The 25,100-nt window shown below is 41.8% G+C and overlaps 4 protein-coding genes across 6 annotated transcripts; 2 read left to right on the forward strand and 2 right to left on the reverse strand.

Moving 5' to 3' along the window:
- The first annotated feature begins 418 nt into the window (after positions 1-418).
- Positions 419-2,356, forward strand: LOC125021329 (transmembrane 4 L6 family member 4-like). Its single transcript, XM_047607346.1, has 5 exons — positions 419-642; positions 895-960; positions 1,642-1,775; positions 1,860-2,046; positions 2,142-2,356. Exons 1-5 carry the CDS (start codon positions 466-468, stop codon positions 2,148-2,150), a joined length of 573 nt encoding a protein of 190 aa, XP_047463302.1. The 5' UTR covers positions 419-465; the 3' UTR covers positions 2,151-2,356.
- Positions 2,357-3,342: 986 nt separating this feature from the next.
- Positions 3,343-5,479, forward strand: tm4sf21a (transmembrane 4 L six family member 21a). Its single transcript, XM_047606742.1, has 5 exons — positions 3,343-3,645; positions 3,940-4,005; positions 4,372-4,499; positions 4,575-4,761; positions 4,893-5,479. Exons 1-5 carry the CDS (start codon positions 3,469-3,471, stop codon positions 4,899-4,901), a joined length of 567 nt encoding a protein of 188 aa, XP_047462698.1. The 5' UTR covers positions 3,343-3,468; the 3' UTR covers positions 4,902-5,479.
- slc25a15b (solute carrier family 25 member 15b) lies at positions 5,237-11,844 on the reverse strand. Of its 3 annotated transcripts, none has more exons than XM_047606741.1 (7): positions 11,718-11,844; positions 8,997-9,086; positions 8,231-8,489; positions 7,992-8,129; positions 7,026-7,201; positions 6,580-6,738; positions 5,237-6,445 (listed from the first exon to the last, which is right to left on the reverse strand). In XM_047606741.1, exons 2-7 carry the CDS (start codon positions 9,049-9,051, stop codon positions 6,324-6,326), a joined length of 909 nt encoding a protein of 302 aa, XP_047462697.1. In that variant the 5' UTR covers positions 9,052-9,086; positions 11,718-11,844; the 3' UTR covers positions 5,237-6,323. The 3 variants fall into 3 exon arrangements, with proteins under 3 accessions (XP_047462697.1, XP_047462696.1, XP_047462694.1); XM_047606740.1 differs by lacking the exon at positions 11,718-11,844 and adding an exon at positions 10,946-11,465 and having other exon boundaries at positions 8,997-9,082; XM_047606738.1 differs by lacking the exon at positions 11,718-11,844 and adding an exon at positions 10,946-11,463.
- Positions 11,845-12,701: 857 nt separating this feature from the next.
- On the reverse strand, positions 12,702-24,879 carry si:ch211-284e13.4 (insulin receptor substrate 1-B). The gene is made up of 3 exons (XM_047606737.1): positions 24,093-24,879; positions 19,569-22,718; positions 12,702-17,157 (listed from the first exon to the last, which is right to left on the reverse strand). Exons 1-3 carry the CDS (start codon positions 24,439-24,441, stop codon positions 17,150-17,152), a joined length of 3,507 nt encoding a protein of 1,168 aa, XP_047462693.1. The 5' UTR covers positions 24,442-24,879; the 3' UTR covers positions 12,702-17,149.
- Positions 24,880-25,100: the final 221 nt, after the last annotated feature.

Here is a 25,100-nt window from a genome sequence, read left to right on the forward strand (position 1 = left end):
AGTGATGCTCACACGGGAGTACAAACAGACAGAGGCGAAAGATATGTACCAAAGCCTGTACGTTTAAATAAAAGACAATTTACATGCTTTAATGGGGTTTTATACAACCTAAATAAATACGGTTATTAATAATAGATTTGTAGGAGTGGAATGGAAGAATGGAAGGGCAAGTTTGTTACAGGCTACATTCAGAAAAGGAGAATCTGGTGTTCAACAAAGTATCCATCTTTTCTCCCTAGTCAAGTAGAAGTATGCTGCACAATTTGTGCAAAACAGTGTGCAACAAAGTACATGTTGCAAAAGTCTTTTCACGTCCTCCTCCTCACCATCATTATCAGCAAGTATAATTGTCATAATTGTTTGATTTAAGTAAGACTTCCCTTCTCTGAAAACAGGAAGGATTTGAGATCAGCCTTTCCGAACCACAGCTTTTTACAGCAGTTGCTTGGTTTTCACTCTAACAGTATGTGTACTGGAAAATGCTCCCGCATCATTGCGGCCTCGCTGTACCCATTAGTGCTTTTGTCCATCACCTGTAACATCATCCTGTTTTTTCCTGGCTGGAAAGTGGATTATGTCAAAGAGGGGCACATTACTGAGGAGGTGAAGTACATGGGGGGAGCCATTGGAGGAGGCCTCTTGGTGAGTCTTCTTAAGCTGTCATAAATGTAATGTACTGAGAAGTACTGAATTTTGCTGTTTTTCAGATTTAGCAGTCTCGTTTTTATGCTTAGGTTAAGCTCTGAAATTCTTAAATGGAAGAAACATTTCAAAGTTTGCAGTGGTTTGAAAAGAAATTCCTGCAAAGTTTCCCAGTTGTCGCCTGACTGTTTTGAACATGTTTCACGCTGATGCTGCACCTAATTCCATACCAACCAATGTGAACCAACGCAGATGCTGATCCCAGCTCTTTACATTCACTTGACGGGACAAAGGGGATGCTGTGGAAACCGCTTTGGGGTGAGTCCTTAAGGGTTCGTAGGAGGAGGTAGCCATACTGTTGCATTCACTGAATTCACGGGTTTGCTGGTGGCCTATCAACCTGAGAATTACTCAGAAATGTGCTGTGTTGTGCTCTGTCACTGTTGCACAACATTTAGCTGCTTTTGAGAGAGATAACATAACACCATGCAGACCACACATCAGCATATTTCTTCTTTTTAGTTTGAAGACCAGTGCACAAATAATGGGTTTAAAATAAAATAAAAAAAAAAAAATCTAAGAGCTTAAAAATAGAGATTTATCTCCATTAATCAGCCTTCACATAGGTTGTTAGTTATAATACTTTCATAAAGAGAGGGTGTACAGATATTCATAGCATTTACTGTAAAATACATGAAAAAAATTACATCCATTTTCTATTTGTGTATGTGTTTATTTGTGGGACAGTTTGGTAAAATCCCACTAAAGTTTAGATGTTCTTTGTTTAAACTCTTTGCTTTCAATCTAGAGTAGAAACTATCACTGTTTTCAAAGTCAGCCTGCATCTTGTCATGTTAGCAGTTAACAGGACATAGAAACAGAAAGAGCAGGCAGCTTAAAGTATGTCCTCTCCTACTTAAATACATTCAAATGCATCAGTAGCTTAAAAAATGTCTTCAAACACCAATGAAAATCTGGTGTGTTATTTCTCTTTGGCAGATGTTCCTATCAATTATATTCGCTGCAGTGGGCGTGGCTGGAGCGGTGTACAGTTTCATTGCTGCACTGTTTGGCTTGGTTAATGGGCCCCTCTGCCTCAGTGGCGGACAGTGGACGACACCTTTCAGAGACAGGTGACAGACAGAAGGAATTCTCAGATGACACTTGTTATCATTATGAAGTTGTGGTCATTTCTAAGCCCCTTACCTTATACACAGTGACAAAACTTACCTGACGGACCGCACGGTGTGGACGAAATGCCAGGAACCACACAATGTGGTGCAGTTCAACATTGGATTGTTCGTCACTCTGATGGTAGCCAGCACTCTGCAGGCGGTGCTCTGCGCCATTCAGATAATCAACGGTCTCATTGGCTGCCTATGCGGAGTGTGCTACAACAAGGATGTGAGATGACGTACTGAATATTACTAATGAGTTAAATAATTTGATCTTCAGATTTATTTATCTGTTTTTATGTCTGTGTTTTCTGTAACTTGTAGGAAGTGTAATCTCCAGGTCAGGATGAGCGGTTCAAACCTGCTGGAAGTCTGAAGAAAGTGTTCCAACATGGCAAAACCTCCACCAATTTGCATTTTGTAACTGTTAATGTCTAAGATGCTTCACGCTGTTACGAGATACTAGGGTATCATTTGAAATAATTCATGCTGATCATGTAGTGAATTTGCAATAAACTGGTTTAAAATAAAGCAGCTGATGCATAGTTACAGTCCTGCGTTATGTCATTTCTACACAGTAAAATCAGCATACCCAAATTAACACTGTAAGAGCTGATCTTAACACTTTTAAAGTGTCTATATGGGTCCACACCTCAGAGTGTTAATTTAACACTTTTTCAAGTGTTGGTACCTTTACACTAAGTTAGTGTAAATTTGACTCTTCTTGTAGTTAAATTAGAATGGGATAGAATAAATAACCATAATATGATTTTAAATGTGAGAAGAAATATATTATCTTTATGCTTTAATGACTTTCAAGGCACTAGTACCATTCAGGAGGCGAGGAAAGGAGCTCCAGTTCACAGTATACATACATTACAACTGCAATAATAATGAGTAACCCAGCCTCGCCCAGGCAGGGGTTGCTTGGAGACTACACATGTTTTGGAAAGCCTGGGCTATCCCTCGCCCCATTTTGCTTTGGTTTTATGATCAGATATGCTGTCAACTGTCCAATGCAGAAGCTAAAAACGTGTCACAGGCATTCAGTGTTTAAGCAACCACTGTGTGACCATTTAGGGCTTGTCGCCGTAGATGTCAATGACACATTGTTCCTGCTCCACTTAGCTTGCTGCTGCAGGTTGAAAGTCCAGCCGTGCTATGATCCAGCTGTCACAGTGTCAACATACCACTAGAATACTGCAAACATTGGTGGGATTCAGCAGCATCTAATGAACGCAGCTACCTAACATAAACTAATATTTAACTGTTATCTCAGAGGCCTGTTCACGCACCGAGAGTAAGTATGTCATTGTGATGTGATCAACAAAAACATGTCTCATGCGACCTTGTAACTCACACACTATGCATGTCCACATTACCTCCAAGAATGCAACAAAACATGTGATGTTTCCTAGGATACAATGCTATGAGTAGCACTGACTTCCTCATCTGAACACAGCCCCTGTTTGTGTATGTTATCAGCTTGTCTTCAATCCTCCCACGCCCCAACATCAGTCTCCTTTGTGAATCCATTTCCCTCTCTAGGTCAGTTTCAGTTGGGAACCGTCTCTGAGAACACGTAGTATCCGACCTGAAACTTACTTAAGCAAGGACTTTCCACAGCTAGTCAGTTTTTTTCTCCGGCAACATGTGCACTGGAAAGTGTTCTCGTTGCATTTCAGTCACTCTGTACCCATTAGTGTTAATATCAATTATCTGTAACATCGTACTGTTCTTTCCTGACGGGGACATCCAATATGCCAAAGATGGACATATTACCGAGGAGGTGAAGTACATGGGGGGACTTGTCGGAGGGGGCATTTTGGTGAGTCTTCTCTTGCTACTGTAAACTGTCCAATGGTGACTTCTCTTTTCCAGTCTGTTATGGACTATGAGCAGCCGCGATCTTTGACATGTAAAAGTGGTGGTTTGTCCTGAAGTTCTGAGTCCTAAATCCAAAGCAAACTTAATATGTATGTTGTTCACATTCTCATAATCTGAATGAAGACTAATTTCTGTAATATTACTAAAAGTTCTTATTCTCGATTTAACAAGATTTGGTGATGATGGTAAAGTTAATTAAATATAATACAGGGTGTATTCATATGTCCTGCTATAGGTGTTGATCCCTGCACTTTACATTCATTTGACTGGACAACAGGGCTGCTGTGGAAATCGTTGTGGGGTGAGTCACCTGTGTGGAGTATGGGGTTTCCTGTGCTGTGTTAATGATAAGAGCTGGCTTAATAATATACGCCCGAAACTGTATACATGCACAATAAAGTACATTTGAAATATTCTGGAATTATGAAACAAATCCCTGGAAAAGACAGACTGTGCTTCTGTTTGTTCCAAATGTAATTAGATGACAAACACATGCTTCATCTTGTTTGGTTCCAAACTTGTTTAGTGTTAGATTCAGGCTGTAGTTTAGCTTGGTGTGGGTGAACAAATCTAGATGGATTCATAGAAAAAATATGAGGACTGTTTTAAATATCAAATCTTAAATTAACTGCAAGTCTGACTTTTCGTTATTTTTTCTCTTTGGCAGATGTTCCTATCAATTGCTTTTGCTGCAGTGGGTGTGGCTGGAGCGCTGTACAGTTTCATTGTGGCAGTGCACGGTTTGATCAATGGGCCGCTCTGCAAAGTTCTTCTGGTCTGGACAACACCTTTTAGGTGATTCTCAGAGCTAATTCTGTTGTGATTCACTTTCTAAACTCTTGGTAACCATGAAGTTTCTCTTTTGCACAGCGATACGAAATACCTGTCTGATAGTTCACTCTGGTGGAAGTGCACGGCGCCTAAGAACATCGTGCAGTTCAACATTGGGTTGTTCGGCACTCTGCTGGCCACAAGCTGCCTGCAGCTGATTCTCTGTGGAATACAGATGATCAACGGGCTCATTGGCTGTGTGTGTGGAACCTGCAACGAGAAAGGGGTGAGTGGAGCTCAGCTCACGTCTTAGAAATAACGGATAGAAATAAATACAATGTTGGATGTGAGGATATCCAAACTTTCTTACTCAAGTAGAGAGAATCTTGACGTCAGCTACTCTTTTTTAACTTTCAGCCCCTGTGAGTTCTTGACAACTGATTGTCGCCCCCTGCTGGAAGGCTGAGGACAACTCATCGCGGCTGCGCCTGCCTCAAACATTTGAAGTCACTTTTCTCTCCACTTGAGAACAGATTTGCATATACTTTGTGTATTTCATGTTTTATTACATGGACCAATATATGAATCTTAAATGTAATGCATTGTGGTGTGTTTAGGAAAAACATAATTAGGTGTTCAGTTTTTAATATTCTGGTTTAAAATGCAGCAGCAGCTAGTTTTATACTTTGTTTGATTTCAAATATTAATTAACATTTCAATTCAGTGGAATTTAGTGGTAAAATAAAATCAGGACACAGTACTTCTTCAATGACACTTTTAATGTAGGATTTATAACTACAATGAAAAATACTTCAGCATCGTCACAAGTCGTTAGCAGTTTCTGAATAAAACACCTACATTTCTATATAAAAAGCTATGGGAAATGAGCAAGAACTATGATTCAAAGACTACTAAGCACTGAAAAGCACTGCACTTGGATGGCAAACGACAGATGATATTTTGTCATTTCTTCAACATAAAAATAAACGTTAAAACAAACTAAATTAAGGAAATGGAGTGATTTAAAAGGCAAAGGCTGTTTGGTAAAAAGGTGGAAAATCACAAAAGGAGTGAAATATAATGTGGCGATATAAAATCTGTCTGTGTGATGAAACATCAAGCCCGAGTTTAAAACACCTGCTGGCTGTGTTTGGCGTTTCTTCTGAAACTTCTTTTTTAGACGAGAACTGAAGCCGTTTGAAAGGAGGCAAAGGATGAGAATCTCCCCAGACAAAGCAAGTAAATGTTTTCACTTTTGCCGTTAGTGAATGTTTCAGCACTTTTCTGGGCAGAATTGCACTTTTTGTGAGAAAGATACAGATGTGTTCCGTAACTGTGAAATGTTCTATAACAGCGTTATAGTCATCACAACTTGTTTTAGGCAACTTAAATCAAACACTACACGACACAAGTTTACATTAAACCTTAACATACTGACCTAAAATAAGGGTTTAGGAGTTTGTGCATTGAAAACCTTATGGAGTGTTTCTTTTCTTCATGTACCTGCATAACTGACAAACAAAAGCACGTGCGTGAATACTACTTGGCTGAGGTATCGTTTGCAGCACCGCATACAGATGCTCGTTGCTCACGTTTGTCTCACACACTGTACGGTGGCAACAGTGTTTCTGGAGTGATAATAACAAACAATGTCAGATCCAGGAAATTAAATTAGGACCATGATAAATACTATATTAAAAGGTTCTTTGTAGTTTCAAAATAGATGGAGTGTGGCAGTTAACCAAAGCAGGAAGTGGCAACACCAGATCCCGCACATGAGATCATATGGCTATAGTACTTCACAGCCAGCTCACATTTTCTGCATTTGTGCTGCAAGTAAGTAATAGTCTAGCTGTCAAATTGCTTCATCATGAGCTTCCGGCTGGCTTCATAACCCAGGAACAGAGCTCCGTTAGCGGGGAAGGTGCGGACCATGGTGGGGGTGAGACCGGAGTAGAGGGCCCTCACACCTAAAGACGAGTAACAGCAATAATTATCAGTAACTGGAACAAAGGCAATATTTCCGTCTCTCTCATAATACTCTGAAAGCAAATAAGAATGCAAAATACTTCTGCTAGGATGTCAAATGCCCTTTTCTGCTTACCTTCCACACGGGCGATGGTCATGAATGTCTTGAAAAACCCCGCCTGTTTGCCCGTCATGGACATCACCTGGATTCGAGACTTGACACAGTCCATAGGATAGACCACCAGCCACAGACAGGCCCCCCCTAAACCGCCGCTGAACACGATCGGAGCCACACCTTCAACACACACATTACAGGAGACGCTCTACTTCAAATATGTGAAAGTAAAAACAAGCATAGCACAACTACTGTGACAACACTTCAGGGCACCTCATTTAATTCTGCTAGTAGCATTTCCCTGAATGACTTTCATCAGCATGTGGAGAAATGCATGAAGGATGTGTTTCTTATTGCACTGTATTGTGTTATTCTGTATATTCTCTGAGGCTGATGTCAAAAAGAGACAGAACAGGAAGAGATATGTTATTCTCCATGGCTCTCTATGGAGAATATTTTGTCAGTACCTATGTCGTCCTTGTCACATTTCATGTAGTCTGCAAAGGCAGTGCGGCTGAGCTCATAGGCACCGAAGAAGCAGAAGTAGCCGGGGACCTCTCGGGCTATGGTGGTGGTCAGGCCCTGGAAGAAGCCCTGTGCTCCCTCGTTCCTCATGATGGATTTCACCACCGACCACACAGTGCTTCACAACACAGACACAATACAACTGCATTTCAGATGGGGATCATTGTAAAGACGATCATGAACGTCCAGCTGCAACATTTATAAGCAAATAACACTGAAATACTTAAGCGATAAGGTTGTATGAGCTGTTAATTATTATAGAAATAAGACATGCAGCGAAGTGCATCAACTCCCGATTAGTCCAGTTATATCATGGTCTTTGCAAAAGACCATTAGCAAAAGCTAATAACACAGAGTAGAGCAAGTGGGCTAAAATGTGATCATTTGTGATTAGTAACAAAACTAGCAACATTTACATGAGCACATGACAGGACATGTGTTCTGTCGACTGCAGGATGGAGTAGCAAGTTGCGAGATGATCTTTTGTAACTATTGCTAGCTTCAGAGAGCAGCGTTGCCTGCGTCTAGCAATAACAGTGAGACAGTCTCCATTTTGTGGGGTGAAAGGATAAGGAATTGAGAGATTACATGTTATCATCTTGTTAACACGGTGCAATAAATTGTACGCTTAGACTTTGGCCTAGGTGTACAATTTATGGTTACACCACTTTAGGTGCAGCTTGAGCCAGGGTCCTTTATTTAGGACAAACCTGACATCTAATAGGAATTTAAACACAGTCAGACCTTGGTGTCATTAAATATATTTAGTTTGTTTTGTGTGGTGCTGTGGTAATTATATTATTCAGTTGGTGTTCTACTAAAAAACAAGTCATGTTTTCAGCCTGGCTTCACTGATTAGATATTGAGCAATATGCAGTATATTGAGTGACAGTTTAAACCCCACTTACTTCTGGCTCTTAGCGATCTTGCCTGACGCCTCCATTTCATACATGGCTTGCAGTCGGCACTTGACAAGCTCAGTGGGGCAGAGTACTAGGGAGGAGAAGATGGATGCTACTGAGCCAGCACAGGCTTTCTGCATGTCACTAACAAAGAGAGAAGGATAATCAGACAGGCAGTTAGAGATCAGACGCGTACTGTCAGGGTTGTGTTAACATGAACGATGCCCTGGTTAACATCCTGCTACCTCAGCACAGCGTCACTGTGTAGTCCGGCCGTGAAGCGGATGACCTGCTGGCAGAAGCCGTAGCTCATGAAGAGAACCGAGTTCTCTGCTATGTTGGCCATCAGTGCCGGAGTGGTGCCCTGATAGAGGCCACGCAGACCCACTTGTTTGTAGGTGGACGTGACGCAGTGAATGAAACCCCGGTACATCGTAGGAAAGGTCTGCATCTTGACCTTCGCTGTGTCCAAGGGCTGTCCGCTGAAGACGCACGCAGCTCCCCCTGAAAGAGGACGACGGCGAGAAAACTGTCAGCGGCTCAAATGATCCAACACCAACAAGAGGCTCTCGTATAAACTACGCAACATTAAAGGTTTGCACAAAACATATGCGCTGTGGAGAAAGATAAGAATATAAGGACTTTGCAGACAGTCACACTCCACTGAGCAGATTGAACAGTCAATGGAAACACAGGGAGAAATGAGCTGGAAGAAAAGCAGAGTCATCAAAATGTCCTGCAACGTCAGACTTAGCTGGTGAGCTGTTTGGTAAAGCAGCAGAAAAGCAGCATCACTAGTTCACAGTGAACTCAGTGGGCTAGGCTAAACCACAAAACACTTGAGTTTGATTCAAAACAGGTAAACAGCACCAAAAACTGCAGGGTTTAGTCACAGAGGAGGGCTGTTGAATTAGAATACATTTATTTTCACTAGGGTGCCCAGTATTTTGGCAGTTGAGTGTACTTTCACAATGCTTGTCTACTTATTGAGAGAGAAGGCACCGTAATTACCTATAGCTCCTGCGGAGAGATCAATTATGGCCTGGACTACTGGGTGTGGAGCCATGGTTCTACGAAGAGGTTCCTCCTTCTCTCAGCTACCTGGTCAAATAAAAACATGAACAAATAAATAAATAAATTTCAGCTCTTTTTAGAACACAATACTATAATCAACAACACACCAACTTGTTTTAGAAATATGCCTTTATTATGCATAGGAAGCTGTGAATGGTTGTATCATGTTAAATAAGATATAAGCGAGTGAGGATCACATCCTTTTATTTCTTTATTTCTCCAGTGCTTTTAACACCATTCAGCCCTTTCTGGTGAGTGAGAAGTTGCTGATTGCTGATGACAGTCCTCAGTTTGTGTAGCTGAGGTGCTTCCTGTCAGGTACCATTATCAGTAATGTAGGGGCACCACAGGGGACTGTTCTGTCTCCTTTCCTGTTCACTCTTTACACCTCTGATTTCCGACACAGCTCTGGGTCCTGCCACCTGCAGAAGTTCTCTGATGACTTTGCAGTGGTAGGGTGTATCAGAGATGAACAGGAGGTGGAGTGGTCTGTGGCTAAACACCTACTCCTAAATGTGAACAAGACCAAGGAGGTCTTCAGGAGGAAGAGCACACGACTGGAGTCATTACCATCAGGGCCGGGAGGTGGAAGTAGTGGACTGGTACGAGAACCTGGAAGTCTGCATGAACAACAAGCTGGAGTGGAGTCTGTTGTAGTGAGTGCCTTGTACTTTGTTATGTTTGCTGGAGGGGTAGCACCAGCAAAGAAAACATCAGCAGGATCAAAAAATTGATCCAAAACGCTGGACATGTGATTGGTAGGGAGTTGGAGTCGTTACTATTTTATTTCACTAGATATGACTTATATTTTCTTTTAATCTCATTTTATTTGTATCTTTCTTTTTACTGATTTTTATATTTTTTTTTAAACAAGTGTTTCTTGCATGTGCAACTAAGCTACTGTGACCAAGCAATTTCCCTTGTGGATCATTAAAGTCTATCTAAGTCTGAGTCTAAATCACTTAGAAAAACAAAGAAAAGAGGTTTTTATGTCAGGTTTTTGAAGTCAAGCCAACCAGCCTCACAGCATATTTAGATTCATTTCAATGTTACTCATGTACAGCAGTGAAGCATACCATTAACACCACCTTCTAATATTGTCGAGGTCTCCCTCCAAAACAGATGTGACTCATCAGAGAATGATGATGTCCTTCTGAGGGTGTCCTGTGGCGTCTGGCAACAGAATGTTGTTAGTGGGGCCTTTGGGTCCTATGGGTTGAGGGGAGGGTCCTCTGTGGATCATCCCACAGATACTTGATCAGTTTGGGATCTAGTGAATTTGGAGGCCAGGTCAGCACCTTGTGGTGTCCTTCATGTTTTTGACTTGTTCCTAAACCGTTGACTGTGTGTGTGTGTGTGTGTGTGTGTGTGTGTGTGTGTGTGTGTATGTATATGTATATGTGTGGCTGCATCCTGCTGGTGATGGAGTGTCATTGCTATGGGATGGGGGTGTCCGGTCTGGGTGCTACAGGTCTAAGTAACATTCACGGGAAGAAGTCAATGTTATTGAATTCTTCTGTCAGTGGTTTTAATGTTCTGGCGGATCGATTTGATCTAATCTATCTGTATCTGCTTTTTTACTGTAAAGTGACCCTTAACCCTTAGCTCATGACCACTGTTTGATTGTTACCAGCAGGAGGGGACATAACGCTATTATTATCTTCTGCAGTAACGTTATTTAAAATAAAATAAAATAAATGAATAAAAATAATAATACATTTTAAAAAATGGTCGCGTGAGCTTTCACCGAGAAAGCCAAGTGTTAAGCAACGTTTCCTTTTTAAACACAACTTGCACAAAATTCACCAGCTTACACGACAACGGAAAGAAAGTTTAGTCCGTAAGGCAGACACGTAAACATGCAGTGATACTTTATGAATACGAACCTTGCAGGACAGCGACAGAGTTGACTCCGGCGCCTCAAAGTGACTTGGTCGAGGTTTAGCTAAACCACGCTGACCCTGGGAGCTGATGACCGGAGCTAACCCCGTCAACCGCCGACTGCATGCTAGCCTAAACCACCCGACCGCTCATCCCAGGCTTATTTAAGGGTCAATGTTATCTCATTTGCAACATCTGCTCACTGACTGCAGTCAATGAATGGATCGCCCATCAGCGATAATACAGCGGAGGAGCACAACGTAGATGTTGATTCATGACACCAGAGAGAGGGCAAAGGAAAGAGGACACACTCCGCTCGGAATTCCTGGTACCTTAACAATCCTCAGCCTGTATCTGCTACAGTTTTACGTCGTGTACTAAATAGTACAAGTAACTGATAATATTGCAATTGAACACTTAAAATACAATATCAATTCTTATCGCTTTTTATGTAATTTAATCCAAAGATAATGTATCGTCTGGTACAGATAAATACTGAGCTACGACAGTGCTCAGAAAAAGGCACTGAGAGATGTTCCCAATTTAGGATCTATGACGTCACGAGCGGCATGGCAAGATCCCAGCGGTAACAACTTCCGGGTCACGTGTTTTTTTAATTTTCAAAATAAACTCTCGCTGGCGTATAGGTGACATAGCACTCCCTAGTGGTTATTCCGGTTATTCCAAGTCCTTCCAAGTTTTTTTTTTTTTTTTTTTAAAGAAATGAAAGTAAAGTAAAATAAAGTAAAGACAAAAACAACGCCCTCTCACACTCACGGGGTGCCATCTGTGTCATCCTCAAGCTTGGGTCCTCTACCAGAGGCTGCGAGTTTGAGGGTTCTACACAGCTGTTCCTAGGACCGCGTTCTTCTGCACTGAAGCTTCAGGTGTTGTTCCTGGGATCTGTTGGAGCCACTCTCCCAGTTTGGGGGTCACTTTCCCAAGTGCTCCTCCTACCACAGGCACCACAAGTTCTGTACTCTCAACTCCATAAACAGCTTTGTGTCTCATTAGATGTGCTTTCCTTCACAAAGCACAGCAGCATGAAATCTCCATTAAACATAGGTCTGTATGTGATTATTAGTCTAATAGATGTGTTGATTAATATGTCTGAGCCTACAGCAGAGATACGATGTGCTGATCGCATTATATTGAATGTAGCAACAGGGACACGGCTGGACTCATGCGTATGGCGTGGCAGACAAAAGGTCAAAACAGTTAATCAATTAAATTCCTTGTCCTTATCCATTTATTACCACGTCCACTGTGGCCGTTTAACTCTTAAACATTATTGACATCAAGGAGTCCTGATGAAATTGTAATGGAAACCAAGGATATTTGTGGACACGATGTTTGACAAGTTTAGTTTGTTCACCAGTAGTCCCCATGACCATTGTTACTTTAGACATTTTTCCTCTTCTGTGGTATGTTTTATAAGAGTAGAATTGTTGTATTTAAAGAATTAAATTAAATTCCTCAATATTTCACTTTAAAAATCAGAAATGTGTAATAGCAGTTTTGCCTACATAAATAAAAATTAATTAAAGTGGAATACAATTCACAGTAATAGACCAGAAATCAGCATTCTGTTGTTATTCACCTGAATTTAAATGCTGACACAATGCCATCTGTTTGAGTAGCCTGGGATTAAATAAATGTGCCCTCTGTCCACAAGGCTTATCCTCTAAAACTCAGACCAGTGATGGCTTACAGAGGTCTAGACTCACTCCAACACACATAGTTAATAAACAACACGTTTTCCCCTCTTTTTCATATCACTTTGCATTTTATATATATATAAAAAAAGAAACATTGACGTTGTCTACATCACAGACAAGAATCATCAATATTCTGTTTTTAACAATTTCGCCATGAACAGAATGAACCCCATGCCCGTCCCTCCCGTGGAACTAACTCCTCTATACAACGTATAACTTTACATACCTATAGTTCCTGTTCAGCTTTTTTATATTTTACATCATTATCAAAGTAGTATCAATAGCTTTAAAATACATACAATGCTCTTTCCATTGTAATTATAACCGCTATCCTGATTGTACGTACAGTATCATTTCCCACACTTAGAGTCGATTGTTACAAAATATTCTGAAGAGACAACACAAGCCTCTGTTTCAACTGACCGAATCAATTCTGATGACCAACTGTTGCATTTCATGAGGGTGGAAACACTTTGAGAACATTTCACTGAGCAATGAATAAAATTTTATATGTCCCAATCCACAGATTTTCTTTGTATCACGTGTTCCTCCTGAACCATTCTCAGACTGGCCGAGGGGCTTTACTGCCAACTGTTGCGTCTGCCTGGACTTGAGATTATGAGGTACAGTCAAGAGAATCTCTGTAATCCCCAAGAAGAAGATTTCCACTAAAGGAATAACAAAGAGATTATAAAAGATTGCTTTGACAAAAAGAGCGACAAAAAAGTGGAAATGGTCCACGTATTTGTATGGATTTCGTTAAGGTTCTTAGAGCACAAACTGTTGTGCTGACCTCAATCAATGGCATAATAGTTTGAGAAATTTGAAAAAAACAAAAAAAAAAAAACTTTTTTAAATTTAGTGTGACAGAGGCACCTAACCTCAAAGATCACCATTCACACGTAAAGCTTTGGCACTAGTCCTTTGCAGAGGATATGTTGGCCACGGCCTGCCCACATCTCCAGTGAAACACTAACAAAATAAGTGGAAGACTTGAATTTCTGTCAACGCATTAAGATAACTGACCAGACACCAGTGATCACAGCCAGGCACTTGTGTCCTTTCAAGAGCTGGGTCAGTCAGCGAGGAACCTCTGGGCTGAGCAGAGCAAAATTCAAATAGGATTAAAACACACACATTTGTTTTTTTATGATTAAAAGTTAAAAGCCTGGGTCACAATTATCAAGTGAGCTTGAGCCCAGAGAAAAAAAAAATCTATCTAAATGTGGGAAAAGCTACCGGTGTCAAAAATACATCAAGAAAGCCTTCTTTGTTTGTACCCTGTATACACACAATCAGAGCCCTGGACTTAGAGAGTTTGGTCACCTCGAGTGTTTAGCATCGCAACACCACATACAGCAGACACATTTGCTATCAACAACGTCCTGATTCAAAGTACAGTATCACTAATGTCACAACATGGCCAAACTCACCATCAGCGGCTCTGGATACAGTACGCAACCAGTCATGGACTAAAAGTCACACTACTGCAAGAAAAGAAAATCGCAAAAATCAAAACAACACTGCTTCTTTAGAAAAAGTTGACTTTTGTTTTAGTTTCAACAACTTTTTTTTTTTCTTCTTTTTTTAGCCCGAGGGCTGTCAAGTGAAAAAGTAAATCAGATCTAGGACTGATTTTAATCTTTGAATATTTTTTTTTTCTTTTTTGGCAATTTGTTTGACAGCAGCAAAAAGTTATAAATGTATTGAATGAGCAGGAGTGGCACTGTCTCATAGTTCAGATCGAGTGTAGAGAGTAAATGGGAGAGTAGCGCTATTCACACCTTCTGGGAACTGGGTCCACGTTCAAAAAATAAGAGCAGTACACAAGTATGTTAATACTGTTACAATATTGGCTTCTCCTGTTCCTTTCATAATAGTTTTGTGGCCCTGAAAACCAAAGTAAATGAATTCCAGTGTTTGCTTTTCCTTTTTCAGTTGTCCAGATATATTTGGATTTATTGTAATTGTATTAGTTTCTTGGAAAGTACAGTAGGAAAATAAGATATGATTCAACATTAAAATCTACTGAACAGGGGGGCCACAAGCGGACGAGTCCCAGGGTGCAAAAGTACTAAAGGGAGACAAATGTATCCTGTATTTATATATATATATTTTTTCTTTTTTTTGATATTTTTTTTTAAAAGTTTTTTGGTTTCATTTTTCTTTTTTGGCCAAACCACATTTTGACAAAGCCAAACAAAAGGAGTGAGGGTGTGTGTGCTTACATTTGTGGCTGAAGTGTTAGGCACTGCAACAAAAATATAAAATGAGATTGTATTCATGGTAAACACAGTAAGGCAATTTGATTATGGTTGAATGATACGTTTCCGTTCCGTCTTCTGTAGATCAACGTTAATTCAGACTCAGGACACTTTTTCTGCGCCCCAACCCCCCTCCCCACTCTCACAACCCATTTTCAGATTACCTGTGTAAAAACAGCTACAATCAAAAATGAGGCACTTTATAAAAGAGTATATAGATATCTAGGCTATATAATCATTATATGTCTATTTCATATACCATTGTAATGCGTCACTTTATAGTAGAATTGTGTTAACTGTTATGCAAATGGTTAAAACTAGCTACAGTATGTACTATAGTTTCTGTCATTCTACTTGTATACTATAGTATATACTATAGTATAATGTACACTTAGAGTAGAAAAGATCAGTTGCCAAAAAAATATTTACACTTTTCAATGATTTTCTGCTATAGATTGGATCAAAATGCATTAATGTGAGACCTTGTTTGGTTGTAATCGAATAAAAGCGCTAAGAAAAATATGATACTGTCTCTTTTAGATTCTATGGCCTTGTGAAAAAATATTCAGGGCAGTATGAGGCCGTTTTTTAAAAGGTCAGGAGAACCACAACAATGATTCTCCTCTACTCAGATTCATTGCATGTTTCTTTAATAAAATTGCTTTCATTTGGATATTTAATGATGCGCTCTTCGGGACAGCTGTCCAGCACGCTTGGCTGTGTAACTCAGGCGTCATGTAATTGATTTGACAGTCATGTTTCAGCCTCCACTGATAAATTGTTATTAAGTGGAGTCCGGGGGTGGGGGGGGGGGCTTGCCGTGCTCGAGTCCATTAGATGCCAGTGAGCTGCTGCGAGTGCAACAACCCTTTACTTGGTTTTGTTCAAACATAAAGAACAGCTAAATTGCGCTAAAATGGATATTCAGTGTTTTGCTATGTTTTTCCAATTTTTTATATTAACATTTATTTATACCATTCTGTCCCCCGGTTCAACCGAGTAATTTACATACAGTCCCCAAGCTGTTTAAGATGTTTTCAGAACTATAATATTCAAATTCCATCTCTATTACTTCTGCTATCAGCTCCCTTCAGCACATCTTAGAGAGAAGGTTTACATACATACAATCTAATTCTCACTGCTGCCTGTGTGATGCCAATTTGATTAGGCTGTTTACATGCATAGCAGGAGAATGTTTTGTTAATTTAGCCGTCACACACAAAGCTGCATCCACTGATTATTACAGCAATGCTTCTCTGCAGTTTCTGTCACATCAATCACTTTCATAAAATGCAGCTGTCTTATATCTTTGCGAATGCCATAAAATTCAATAAGAAACAAAGAAAACACTGAATGTACACTCACTGTGTGTGACTTTCACATAACCATTTTCCCAGTCAGAACCTAAAGCACATTTTGAAGTCCGTCTGTAGCACCAGAGCAGTCATCAACAGGTATAAAAGCTTTTTTGGCAACTGTATATAATGGATCAAATATGTTTACAGAGGCAGGGTGCGCACATGTATGAAACTACTCCCGAGCTGCGTGTGTCCTTTTAGTTTGAGTCCAAATGACACCTGATGATCATTTAACGGACAAAGGGTGATGTCGCATAAATGGCGATACAAAAACAGGATCTGGTAATCACCTAATTCAGCTGAGACTCTGTTAACATAGCAGCTGCCATTTTGAGCCTTGATTTACAAGGCGTCAACAGACTGGCTCAATCACATGCAAATATGTTGCTAATTAAGATACACTAATGGCTGTTTTTTTTTTTTTTTTTTTCTCCATTTGTGCTTTTCCCTGAAAGTCTTATTGAAGAGCTGCGGTAATGTGGTTCAAGTGAAATAAAAGACCAGGCTGTCCAACATAATGGCCACCTGTCAAATCCCACTCACATTCCAAATCATCATCCTTCATCTATATTGACTTAAATGATGATCAAATGTCATTTACGTTCAAAACAAGGCAATTCAAATAGCAAAACCGTTTCCTTACGCTGTCTTTGTGAGAGTGTGTGTGTGAATGTGTGTGCGTGTATATGAGTGTGTGTTTGGCACACATTTGGTTGACAGAAAACAGCAGACGGGATGGGGAAGAGTTGTTCAGTTTTTCAGTGTACAGTTCTGTTGTGGCAACAGACCCGGCGTACCAACCATCCGTCCCTCGCGGACTGAGCGTGTGTCGCTGTCACACCGGGTCCCGCTCAGATCCAAAATGGACATCAGCAGTCTGGAAGAAAAGAATTAAAAGCAGGCAGGAAATTAAATCCCACACCCTTGGCACAAAGGTTTTCCTACAGCAATAATTTGGGCTTTTAAAGGTGTGTTTTGAGTCTCCCCACACAAAAAGTAACAGGGTAAATCACTCCAGACTAGATTATATATTCACCGAAGCATATAGCTCTTGTTTGCTTATGTTTAATCTAGAGCTCCTGCAGGGTGCTTCGGTAAATATCACATGATGCTTGATATCTTTCTAAAAGGATTTTCTGATTGGTCTCATGCTCACTGTTGTAGATGTCAATATTTTGCGTCTTTGCATCACCTTTATCAGTTCCAGGGATTTTGAACAGTTTCTTCTATTTGTGAGCCACTTAAACAACACAAAGTACTCACTGTTCTGAGCCTGTCAGCATTTTTTTTCTCTTGTTATCTGCAGAAAAGGGGAATTATCTTCTTGTTCTTAAATAATTATCTATGCGAGCAACCACAGTTAGTTCGTCAGTGGAGGCTCACGTTAGAATTCTGATAAAACAAGGGTGGTTCAAAACGCGGTTTACACTGCCATGCTAAAAAAAATATATTTGTATGTTTGCTATATTTCTTTCCATTTTTCTTGTTTTACCATCCGGCAAATTAAGATAATATTTTTTTTTTCTTTGTGTTCTTTTGGTGAACACACTATACTCTATAAACTCATTAGTTATTAGTTTTTGCTAAGTATACCTATAACTCTGCTTTTTTCAGACGTTTTCTTGAATACAAATATATTCATTATTACAACCATCTAAGAGTGAAATGATGCCCACTACAGGAAGGTCTTTGTTGGCCTAGAGTTGAATTTAGTTGTTCACTAATAATGACTCATAATCCTGGGTCAAAAAAACAACCAAAAAAGATTAACGATTTACGAAGATCAGGACGTAAACTAATTAGAACGAGTACCAGTGGAGCTGAAACTGCTTCAGTTATGTTCACATGAAACACTACATTTTGCTCCCCATGCAGCTGTGGCAATACTGCAATGAAAGCATAGACACAAATAAACAACTTTTTTTTATTATTATTAAAGTTGCTGTAAACATTTACTTTGAGCGTCTAATTAAAAGATAATTAATTTAATGAATTAATTAATTAAAACAGGTGGAGTATTGAGATATTATTATTAGTATGTGTTGATTGGACATTTGAGAAGAAGGCCTGTTTGTTGGAGATACTGCGGTGCAGCCACCTCCCTCGCTATCCACGCTTCATATATTGAGAATATGGCAGCAGTTAATGAAAGCAGGGCAAGTGGCTTTGCTTACAATAGATGCACATTCAATAATGAATATCTGTATGAAAAATTACTTGAAAGAGTAATTTATGGAGCCTTTATGTTCCTCGATATGCACATCAAAAGCATAAATGAATTATCGTGTTGAAATAAGGAGGCAATTACTAGGATTATTTATATAAATCCAGAGACTGACAAGGTTCGGACAAATCAATCATAGAAATGTTGTGGCTGCTTTAAATAAATACAGTGGACATGTTGCTTGTTCTGTTCAGTCCACTGACTAATATTTATATATCTCTGCATATTTTAATTTTGACATACAGCCTCTTACAGCTGTTACTTCTTGTCATGCAAAACGTTAGTGCGCGTCCACTAAAAATGAACATTAACCATTTGATAGTTGTGGTCTGTGCAGTGTGAGGAAAGCCTCAAAGCTGCGATGTGAAATCCTGCAGCCAGCAGCACACCCACACACAAACATAAACACCTGGCCCCGTGCTCTGTCCCCTCTACCTACCTCCATTTATGTGAAATGGCTCATTACCAGCAGACAAATCAATTGGCTCTGCTCTCTGAACACCCACTTGTGATAATAAGAGACTCTACAGACAGCCCACAGACTGGAAACTTGGTGCTGCCCACCAGCTTGAAGCCAAGGTACACATCAGTATAAGATGAAAAGAGTGACTAAGACCCAGACAAGAGGTTTGTCGGTGAAATATGCATGTCAGTGCAAGTATCAAAAGTTTTTTGGTTTTTTTTTGGAATTAGGGTAGCAATTAATGATTATTTCCACCATCACAAATGAGTCAATTATTTCACAAAATGTGAAAAGGTCAAAAAGCGGAGGACAAAAGTCCGCTGCTAAAAATAAAGGACAGATTGTTTATCCAAATCTTAAGTCAGAGGTAACCAACTTCATTCTATTTAGTGACAATTAGGTCCGGGAGACACTTGTATCCTATCTTTTTGTTAACAAATAGGCATTTTCCTGTAATGTAACCTTTTAAATTTCAATTACTGAAATCACATGACTATCTCCTAATCAACTACCTACTCTCCTCGACTATAAAAGTGTTTTGATCAAAATGTGCAACACATTGTTTAATTGATATTTTAGGATGAGTCGAGGCAGGCCTTACCGTGACCATCTTTTCTACTGTTCTGGTGTGCTCTCAATTCTTCTGACTTATAGAAATCAATACTGGCATAAGTGTTGAGGCTAGGGCCAGCACTGCTTCCCATAGCGCTTCCTCCAATGTTGTAGGCAGGAGATGGGCGCTCCACTCCAGCTTGAGGGCTCTCCTTAATGGCCAAGTCAAGGTCAATATAGTTAAGGCCTTGTTCAGCAGATGAGGTGGAGGCTTGTGGTGGAGGTGTGGCAGACAAACTAGCTGCCTGTCCATTCTCCCACAGTGAGCAGTCCAAACCATGCCGATGGCTCGCTGCCTGGCTGCCCTCTGGGAAGAGGGAGGTAGAAGTGGATGCGTGGCGTGGTAAAGAGGGCGGTGAGTTAAATGTCTCTGAGTGGTGGCTTGGGCGTCCTGACTGTTCACCTCGGACGAGTCTGTGGCTGTGCTCCGGAGACTGGAAGGACTTGACTGGAGAAAAACCCAAACCTCTGTCTTGCTCCAGTGATAACGGTTGACCAGAGTGGATGGCAGGTCTTGCTGAAATGCTGGGATCTGAACCTTTGTTGTCAATAAATGATGTAGGGACGTCTGTTGGCACTGCTGCCATCTTGACTTTTGTTCTGTACCCTACGTTGCCCTCTGCCGCTAGTGGAGAGGACATGCCATGCTCATGTCGGACCTTGGGGGCAACAGCTGGTGGGCCCTGTGAGGTGCTGAATGTGGATCTAACATGAGTGAGGGGTGTTGAGGATTTTCCTAAATCCATGCTGACGTACTCAGCAGAGGTGGACAATGGTGCAGAGAAGCTGCGGGGAAGGTTAGCAGGATTATCGTGGCAGAGAAGTGGTTGATTTAAGGGCCGGAGTGTTCCATGGATCAAAGGTTGTCCAGACCCTGCACATCCTCGTCGATCATATTTATTGTCTTCCTTGAAAACGATGCTGACATACTCACCAACATTCTGAGACACTGATGGTGGCGTATTTTCCTTAACCCTGGGCAGCGTGTTTGCTTTAGCAATGTCTGAAGACACGCTGAGGGGACGACCCCTCCTTTGTTGCTTTGGACTCTTACTACTCGATGCACGTTTTTGATGGTGACGCCCATCTTTTGTGCATGTTCCCGTACTCTTGTACTCTGCTCCAGTTCTTAATAAACTTAACCCTCTCCCTGCTGATATGGACTTGTCTTCAAGGCTTTCACTGCTGGCTGAGCTAGAGGAGAAAGAAGAGGAAGACATGGAGAGTTGGCAGCCTCCTGCAGGGCCCACTGCAATTTTGTTTCTCTTGCTGTATCCCACTGCTCCTCCCCTTCCAGCACTATCATGCCCACTACTGTCTTTTTTTCCTTCTCCTTTGTTTAAGTCTTCCTCAAAGCGAGTGTAAAGAGTGTGCTGATAAGCGCGTGGTAGGGAGAAGTAGGAGTTGAACATTTTCGGTTGGAGTTGATGCTGCTCAGGATGGGAAGGTGGTGTGCTGCAAGCAGAGCGGCTGCTGACAGGTGAGATGTTCATGTAATCACTGGCAGCCCTGCTCTCCATGCTGGCCCTGCCCACATCCCACATTCCTAGTCCATGCAGGTCAGTGGAGCTGTTGCTATTAGGTGACATGACCATGTAGCCTTCTGAGCTGGGCTGATGGATGTGCTGAGGGGGGGAAACACTGTTGTTGGGAGTCATGGCCATATACTCGTCATCTGCCCCAGCTTTAGCACTGGCCTCAGACATACCTATTGAAAGAGAGAGTGAAACAGGAGGAGATGTCACTCCAGGCAACATCGACATATAGCCACTATCCACTGCTGCCCCAGTGTTCACTTCTCCCCTGCTTTTTTCAGCCCTCTTCCTATTCTCACCTACTGCATCAAGCTGCCCACCCCCAACTGCCAGACCCCCTGAGCCATGGAGCAAATCAGCTCTCCCTCTGTTAGCACTTTGGGACATGATGGCATATTCTTCATCATCCTCATCATCTTCATCTTTTCTATGCGGAGTAAGTCTTTCATGGGATGCCAAAGGCAGGGATGCCCTCTTACTCAGTAGCCTGCGTTCTGCCTCAGATTCCCGACTGGATGAGCGCCGCAGAATTCGTCTGCCTTTAGAGCGATGATGGGAACCAAGTAGACCCTCTCGCTGTCCCATTACTATATAGCTGGAGGGGCCCTCTGCATGTACATGATGTCCAGACAGACTGGGTATGAGCAAGGAGTGTTCACCGGGACTGGAACCATACTCATCTGAGGACCCATAGTCACTTGGTGAACCTGAAACAGAGACTCTTTGGGAAACACGTGGGTAGGAGCAGATCGTCATGCCTCCCACTGCTGCTCCCACAAGGCCACACTCTGAGCCATGACCAGAGCTGGACGAAAGACTTGGTGCAGGAGAAGGAGCAGGATTTGGTGTGTAACGGGCAAGGCTGAGAGTAATCTTAGCTGGGGTTGGGGCCCGGGTGGGCTTGGGCCTCAGTGTCGGTGTTGTTGAGCAAGATCCATTGAGACTAGGGCTGGAGCTGGCCCATGTTCCTCTGGCACTTGCTCCACCCTCCTCAGACCTGGCTCCAATGCTGGCTGTCCGCGCCCTTGGAAATCCATGGCGAGATGTAGGTGAAGTGCTTGTGCTGCTGCCTCCTGTCCCGGGGGTCTCTGTGCGTGCTCGCCTGGAGAAGCCAACCTGGCTGGGTGGCAGATTTGGGTGATGACGCCGGCTTGGGACACTTATTGGATTTGAAGCAGTACCACCGCCACACGATGTTCCCACGGACTGAGATTTACTGCGCTGACGGAACTCCTCGCTTAGGGCTTTCATGGCCTCCAGCAGGGTCTCATGCATGTTCTGAGCCACCACAGAGTCATCCACCTGCATCCAGAACTCTCCAGGGCCAGTAATTGCAGAGCGTCCTACTTCAATGAAAAAAAAATTCTCTGAATGACCACACCTGCGAACATTCATCAGCTGCAACACCACGGCGGCCACATCAGAGTTCAGTTTGACAAAGTTGACTGTTTTGTCGGTAAGGCACAGCCGGTAGATGCCAACTAAATTCCGGGCATGTCCAAGACCTTTAGGCCAAACCTTAACCTGCCAGACTTCCTTGAAGGTTGGAACAGGAGAGGGAGAGCTACACTCTCCGCTACTGCCATAATCTTCAGGGCTTTTACCTAGTAAAACAATAAAGAAGAATAAATAAAAACAATTAATGCATTGAAACCATATTACACATTACAAACGATTAAATAATCCTTATTTTACCCCATAAAAATACTGATCAAAGCCAAAATAACAAAGCAGTGTAGGTGGAAATAATAATACCAAATTGTTTCCCTGATATAAATGATATGCCACATACAAGAATCAGTCTGACAGACGGTTGATACAGCAAATTCATCAGCATCAGTTTTAAGCTACAGCTGAGGATTAATTAAGTCATGGGAGATATAAAATACATCCACTAAAGAGGAGCATGTTCAACGGTAAAACATTCATATATATTTTTTTCTTGCTTTACAGTACATAATTCCCCAAACATTTTTTACAGATTTGCTTCCAGACATGAGAAAAATATTTAAAAGCTATAAGGCATGACCCCGACAGAAATCCTTATTTATATATCGATGTACTTCCAAGCTCTATATTAGTTGGTACACTCTAACATGAAATTAGATTTAAGACAGTGTTTTATTATGGCTGTCCTTCCTCGACAAAATGGGGGTCTGTACTTTCATGTGCATCTGTTTAAGGTTCCACATCAACATATTAGAGCTGGGCAAGCCCGTCAGTCCCAACTAACTGAAATTCAAATGATAACAGGGAGGGTGGGTGGTGGTGCTCAGCTTCAGCATAAGGATAACAACGTAAACACGAGGATAACCAACAGAAACGCAATTTCCAGTGAGAGCGCACTGACGATGCCATCTCCTCCCTACCAGCAGCGCCGTGAGACTGAAATGTAGGTTAGGCGAACGGCAGTCAGAGCTGTGCAGAAAAACAAAAACACAGGCTCCAGCGGAGTGCACCACGATAGGCTACTACTGTATGATGCATCCCTTGGATGGTTGCTATATGCCCACTGCGCCATGCAAAAATACACCAACGGGCGGCATTTTAGTCCGAAGAGGCGATCCGCTATTATTATTAATACACATGAATGCATTTAAATGCATCGAATTACATCTCGGTAACAGAAATTGATTAGCGGGTTATATGTATTAAATCAACGCGTGTTGAGATTGTGCTGCACAAACACACGGCACATGCCGCCCATAGCGTTCAGTCGGATTCACCTGCCTTTTGGTTTAAAAAAAAAAAAAAAAAAAAAACACCATCCAAATTGCGTTTCTTAGACTAATGCATTCAAATTAAATCTCGAAGCAAACTCTGCAGCAAAAATATTCAGACAATCCGAGCCAGTGATAGGTAGTGAACAATCAAGAATGGCCGAGCCAAATAGTGTATGGAGAACAAACAGCCTACGGCAGGATAGGCCTGATGCAGAAACAGACAGTGGAAATCACATCACACTTTTCATATCTTACAGTTGCACTGAAGGTCCAGCATCGCTTGGTACCACTCATTTTGGACCTCCTCGCTGTCTGCAGCAATGGCAAAGCTCTCGCTGCGGGTATAAAGGACTATCATGTGCTTGTTCTTGGAATCTGCCCGCTTGTTGATGTTGAAGCAAGTCTCCAGGTTCAGGACTTTTTTGGGCACAGGTGATTTACTGCGGAATTTCTTCTCGTTCTCATAATACTCAAGTCGAGCAGGACCATGCTCCGAGGCCGCCCTCAGCACGAAGAATCGCCGGTGCATTGATTTATGCTTGCGGAGATAACCGCTTTTCTGTACATCTTCATAGTTCTGCGGCTCGGCTGCTTGGTTCTCCATATCCAAGGCAGGGAGAAGAATATTATAAATCAAATATCTTAGTTGAAAAACTGAAGTCCATGTGCTCTCCTCATTTATCCACCGCAACTACATCCCTGGTCCTCCTCGCGTCCACATTTAAGTGTCCAGCGCGTGTGCGAATGCTCAGGATGGGAAAATCAGACAGACCATGTTTTGGATGTGGTATCATGCTGTGTGGATCCAGTAGCTGCAGGGGGGTCCGCGCACCGTGCGCGCACGGCGTCCACCGCTGCTCGTCCTGCAGCCCAGCCCAGTCCTCAAGTCCCAAACACAGTGCAGTTCAGCTGCCTGAGGACGTCTCCTCCACCTGTCTGAGGTTGCCCACAGCCAGTCTAGATACCCACCGCCGTCAGGCAATCGGAGTCGAAACTGAACTTCCACTTCAGACTTTCAAAGTAAAATCTATTAAATCGTGTATGTAAACGCTTATTCTGCCCAGGAGCTGATAGGACAGAGCAACACGAGAACACGCAATTGAATGCGTCCCGGGTTTGTCCAGTCTCTCCAAGATGTGGGCATTAGAGGAGGGGCTAATCTAAACTATCCCATCTAACTCTCAAATGACTTGCATTCTTTGGCATAGTGATCGGCAATAAACGAAAACAAAACAAACAAAAACCTAACCCCCTACTACCTAT

This window comes from Mugil cephalus, chromosome 15 (assembly GCF_022458985.1).
Source record: "Mugil cephalus isolate CIBA_MC_2020 chromosome 15, CIBA_Mcephalus_1.1, whole genome shotgun sequence".
Classification (NCBI taxonomy): Eukaryota; Metazoa; Chordata; class Actinopteri; order Mugiliformes; family Mugilidae; genus Mugil; species Mugil cephalus.